Source organism: Mandrillus leucophaeus, unplaced genomic scaffold, assembly GCF_000951045.1.
Source record: "Mandrillus leucophaeus isolate KB7577 unplaced genomic scaffold, Mleu.le_1.0 Scaffold718, whole genome shotgun sequence".
NCBI lineage: Eukaryota > Metazoa > Chordata > Mammalia > Primates > Cercopithecidae > Mandrillus > Mandrillus leucophaeus.
Genome location: NW_012107786.1, coordinates 2,348 through 6,013, shown reverse-complemented (window position 1 = coordinate 6,013; position 3,666 = coordinate 2,348). Strand labels below are relative to the sequence as shown.

Here is a 3,666-nt window from a genome sequence, read left to right as displayed (position 1 = left end):
ATGAGGTTTCTCCATGTTGGTCAGGCTGGTCTCGAACTACTGACCTCAGGTGATCCGCCTGCCTTGGCCTCCCAAAATGCTAGGATTACAGGCGTGAGCCACTGTGCCCGGCCAGGGTATTCCTTTTTAAAAATAGGGTCTCGGGCCGGGCGTGGTGTTTCACTCCTGTAATCCCAGCACTTTCGGAGGCCAAGGCGGGCGGATCACGAGGACAGGAAATCGAGACCATCCTGGCTAACATGGTGAAAAGCCATCTCTACTAAAAATACAAAAAATTAGCCGGGCATGGTGGCGGGCACCTGTAGTCCCAGCTACTCGTGAGGCTGAGGCAGGAGAATCGCTAGAACCGGGGAGGCAGAAGTTGCAGTGAGCCAAGCTCACGCCACTGCACTCCAGCCTGGGTGACAGAGCGAGACTCCGTCTCAAAAATAAATAAATAAATTAATTAATTAATTAAAAAAATATATAGGGTCTCATCGTTGTCACCCAGGCTGCAGTGCAGTGGTACAATCGTAGCTCACTGCAAACCTCCAACTCCTGGGCTCAGAAATACTCTTGCCTCATCAGCCTCCCAAGAAGGTGCACTACAGGCATATACCACCATGCTCAGCTAATTTGAAGTATATTTTGTAGAGACAGGGTCTCACTCTGTTGTCCAGGCTGATCTTGAACTTCCAGGCTCAAGCGATCCTCTTTATCTTGGCCTCCCAAAGTACTGGGATTACAGGTGTGAGCCACTGTGCCCTGCCTGGGTACTGTATTTTTACCAGCTGCACTGAACACCCCAGGATGTGGTCACAACAGTGATTTACCCAACGCTTTATTTATTTATTTATTTATGAATGAGACGGAGTCTTGCTCTGTCTCCCAGGCTGGAGTGGAAAGATGCAATCTCGGCTCACGGCAACCTCCGCCTCCCAGGTTCAAGTGTTTTTCCTGCCGCAGCCTCCCAAGTAGCTGGAATTACAGGTGCCCATCACACACCTCGCTAACTTTTTTGTATTTTTAGAAGCGACAGGGTTTAACCATGTTGGCCAGCCTGACCTCAGGTGATCCTCCCGCCTCGGCCTCCCAAAGTGCTGGGATTACAGGCGTGAGCCACCGTGCCCTGCCTACCCAACACTTTAATAACAGATGTTGAGTAGTTTCCCGGATCACATCCTGGACAATGCTGCAGAACACGTCTGTGACGTGGCAGTGAGAAGGGACAGGAAAGGCACTATGGCCAAGGCCCAGGCTCGCCCTGCTCACAGCTGGGTCCTGAGATGGAGGCCAGCTCACACTGGGTCTGGAGCTGCTCTGCAATGCCTGTCCTCAGGAACGCCCCCCGGCGTGTGCATGTGCATGCGTGTTTGTGTGTGCATGTGCACAGAAGGGCTGCTCACCGTCCTCCACGTAGTCGATGGTGGAGAGATGCTGGATCCGGCTGGACACCACGCTGCCCTGCCTCCGCAGCTTGGGGCGCTGAACAGGAGCCGGTGAGGAGCTGGGGTCTGAGGGCGGGCCTGTCGCACTGTCCTGGGGGCCTGTGGGCTCAGCCACCTGGCTCAGTTCAATGCAGTACTCAATGAGGCTGCTCATCAGTTCGGCCTGGGGAGGAGGGAGCAGTGTGATGCCTGGCCAGACCCCCCTTCCATGCCTGTTGCTGAGTCTGAAATGAGCTCTGCTCTCTGCTTGGGGAAGCAGGGGAAGGGACACACATCGCTCAGGAGGGAGGGAGTGGGGAGGCAGGGGAGCTGTCCCATTCGGATGACTGTGAAGGTGAGTCCTGGTGGATGAGGAGGGGTCCCCAGGTCTGGGAGTTCGGGTGGGAAAGAAAGAACATTCTAGTCAGAAGGCGCAGCCCAGGAAGGCTGACCCAGTGGGCAGAAGAGGTGGGAAGGGAGGGGGAAAGGAGCCCGGCTGCTGCAAAGAGGAGGAAGAGTGGGGAGGCGGAGCGGGGAGGCGGGTAGTGCTGGCTGGGAGGAAAACCTGTAGCCAGGAGGAAGGGGCGAGATGTCATGGGGCATTCTTCAAAAGTGCCTCCTACTCAACAGGTGTGAAGCATGAGGCACACTGACAGAAAGGATACAGCAGCCAGGTACCAGCAGGCACAGCTGGGCACCAAGGACAGGGCCCTCAGGGGTCTGAGGGAGTCACAGACAGAGGGCATCAAGAGGGTGGTGCCCCTTAGTCAGGACACAGGTATTTCCTGAGTGCCTCCCACGTGCCAGGCACTGCTGCAGGCCTAGGACAAGGTGAGTCCAAGTAGACAGGAATGGTCACCTGTGCTCCTGACTGGTGGGGCTGGGTCAGACGCTGGGAGTGGCCCTGCGGAGACTAGCCTGGCTCCTGCCTTTCTAAGGGCAGCTACAACCCCTCTGGGTGGGTGAGGAGGGGGCACTGCCGCCCGGCCCAGAAGGAAGAGCAGAGGCCTGGTGGACTCTCCACGCTCCCCGCCCTCAGCTCAGTCCACCCGCACTCCTCTGCTCACCGAGTGACTCCACCAGCCAAAGGGCAGTGGGCTGGCGAGGGGACGGCAGCTGGTGGGGACGGAGTCCTGAGCTGCAACCCTAACAGGGAAGCCTTCTAAGTTCCCTAGAACAAAAACTGCACAGCAACATGCCTCTGAGGCTCAGGGAGCCTGCCGTTCACATGCAGCTGAAAGAGGAAGTTCCGCTGAACATCCGTCCAAGAAAAAACTCAGCAAGTCGGGGTCAGAAAGGAACTTCCTCAACCTGATTAAGCACATCTCTGAAGAACCCACAGCAAAATCCCACTTATTCAGTGAAAGACAATGCTTTCTCTCAGGCCGGGTGCGTCAGGGACGCCTGCTCACACCTATCCATCCTACCCTGGGGGTCAGAGGCACTGTCAGGCAAGGCAAGCAAGAGGCACAGATAGGAAAGTGAGACCCAGCTTTCCCCACTCAGACCACACGACTGTCCACATAGAAAGTCCCAGGCCAGGCCAGGCGCCATGGCTCATGCCTGTACTCCCAGCACTTTGGGAGGCTGAGGCGGGTGGATCACCTGAGGTCAAGAGTTTGAGACCAGCCTGGCCAACATGGTGAAATCCCATCTGTACAAAAATACAAAAATTAGCTGGGCGTGGTGGCAGGCTCCTGCAATCCCAGCTACTCAGGAGGCTGAGGTGAGAGAATCGCTCGAACCTAGGAGGCGGAGGTTGCAGTGAGCTGAGATTGCGCCATTGCACTCCAGCCTGAGCGACAGAGCAAGACTCAGTCTCAAAAAAAAGAAAGACCCAGGCAGACACAGGGGCTCACGCCTGTAATCCCAGCACTTTGGGAGGCCAAGGTGGGAGAATCATTTCAGCCCAGGAGTTCAAGATTAGCCTGGGCAACATAGTGAGACCTTGTCTCTACAAATACAATAAAATAAAGTTAGCCTGGCACAGTGGTGCACACCTGTGGCTTGGGATGACAGCTTGAGCCCAGGAGGTTGAGGATGCAGTGAGCTATGATTGCGCCACTGCACCCCAGCCTGGGTGACAGAACGAGAATGTTTCAAAAAAAACAAAAACAATTGGCCGGGCGCGGTGGCTCACACCTGTAATCCCAGCACTTTGGAAGGCCGAGATGGGCGGATCACGAGGTCAGGAGATCGAGACCATCCTGGCTAACACAGTGAAACCCCATCTCTACTAAAAATACAAAAAATAAGCCAG

At 55.6% G+C, this 3,666-nt stretch overlaps 1 protein-coding gene across 1 annotated transcript in view; it reads right to left on the bottom strand.

The window, feature by feature from the left end:
• LOC105528440 (FERM domain-containing protein 8-like) overlaps window positions 1-1,620 on the bottom strand; it is a 7,940-nt gene extending 6,320 nt beyond the window's left edge. Inside the window, exon 1 of the mRNA XM_011965178.1 lies at window positions 1,386-1,620. Within this exon, the coding sequence (XP_011820568.1) occupies window positions 1,386-1,581 (196 nt within the window). The 5' untranslated portion in view covers window positions 1,582-1,620. The remainder of the gene's footprint in view (window positions 1-1,385) is intronic.
• Window positions 1,621-3,666: the final 2,046 nt, after the last annotated feature.